General features: G+C 23.7%; 1 protein-coding gene across 2 annotated transcripts in view; it reads right to left on the reverse strand.

The window, feature by feature from the left end:
• Positions 1-524: 524 nt before the first annotated feature.
• The window catches only part of LOC108684671 (probable cytochrome P450 12b2, mitochondrial), a 7,652-nt gene continuing 7,097 nt past the window's right edge, over positions 525-1,079 (reverse strand). For both annotated transcript variants that reach the window (XM_018189115.1, XM_018189114.1), the window contains one exon: positions 525-682. In XM_018189115.1, coding sequence (XP_018044604.1) covers positions 575-682 — 108 coding nt within the window. In that variant the 3' untranslated portion in view covers positions 525-574. The remainder of the gene's footprint in view (positions 683-1,079) is intronic.

Below are 1,079 nucleotides of genomic sequence, written 5' to 3' on the forward strand. Positions count from 1 at the left end.
TATATATATATATATTAATATGTGTATACTAAACATATCTAGTACATATATATTGTCTTGCAGTATATTTTCATATACAGGGTATCTATTGTCTAATAAATATATGTAATATACTCTTTTTATAAACAAATAAAGTGGGAGTAAGAAAAAGTGGTTAGAAAAATTCTGTATCGTTTTCAATTTTTGCAATGATTAATGAGAAATTTATAAATAAATATCTGCGAATTAACATACATTTATATCCTTCAGCGAACAATGTATAATGTTGTCTCTTCTTGCTGAATCTTGCAAATATTCGCAGATCTTTATTATTAATTTTAATTTCTCATTAATTATCAGTAAATCGCAAAATTAGAGAACATTTAAAAGATGTAATTATATATATATAAATACATAATAATATAGCATAAATTACCTTGTATATAATGTGTTCATAATATGTTATACATATATATGTATAAGTATACTATATACTATATACTATATATTTTTTAAATTTTATTGGAAAAAATATCGTTAGCGCCATTCGGTATTGACAAAATGGTAGTCGAGTTATGGAAATATTTGAGATATTCTACAAATCGATGAGCTTGAATCGCAACGGCGATTTCACCGTATTTACAATTTGGCTCTCGTGTTCAAGTGGTCCATAATGCCATTCAATCCGAAAATTTCGTATGACCTATATAAGAAACAAGCATACTTTTATATATTATATTCTTTCCAATTTACGATGTATGACAAAAATAATTTGAAGAATATGATACGGGATACGCATACAGAATATAATAATATTCTCGCGATTGTTCCGCATGAGAATTATTTCGAAAATTAATGAAATTAATTTAAAAATAATTCCACAAAATGATTCCTATTGACAAAATGATTATTAAATAATTGAAATGATTATTAAATGTACAAAAAATTGTGTTAACAAATTAAACATTTAGCTAATTGTTAGAATGAATATTATAAAATTAATATTTCAAAGAAAATGAAGAAATATCACAGAAAGGAAGAGATAGAGAGAGAGAGAAATAAAAAATAAAAAAAGAAAATCGAAAAAATGGAAATAATTA

This window comes from Atta colombica, unplaced genomic scaffold, assembly GCF_001594045.1.
Source record: "Atta colombica isolate Treedump-2 unplaced genomic scaffold, Acol1.0 scaffold137, whole genome shotgun sequence".
In the NCBI taxonomy this organism is placed as follows: domain Eukaryota; kingdom Metazoa; phylum Arthropoda; class Insecta; order Hymenoptera; family Formicidae; genus Atta; species Atta colombica.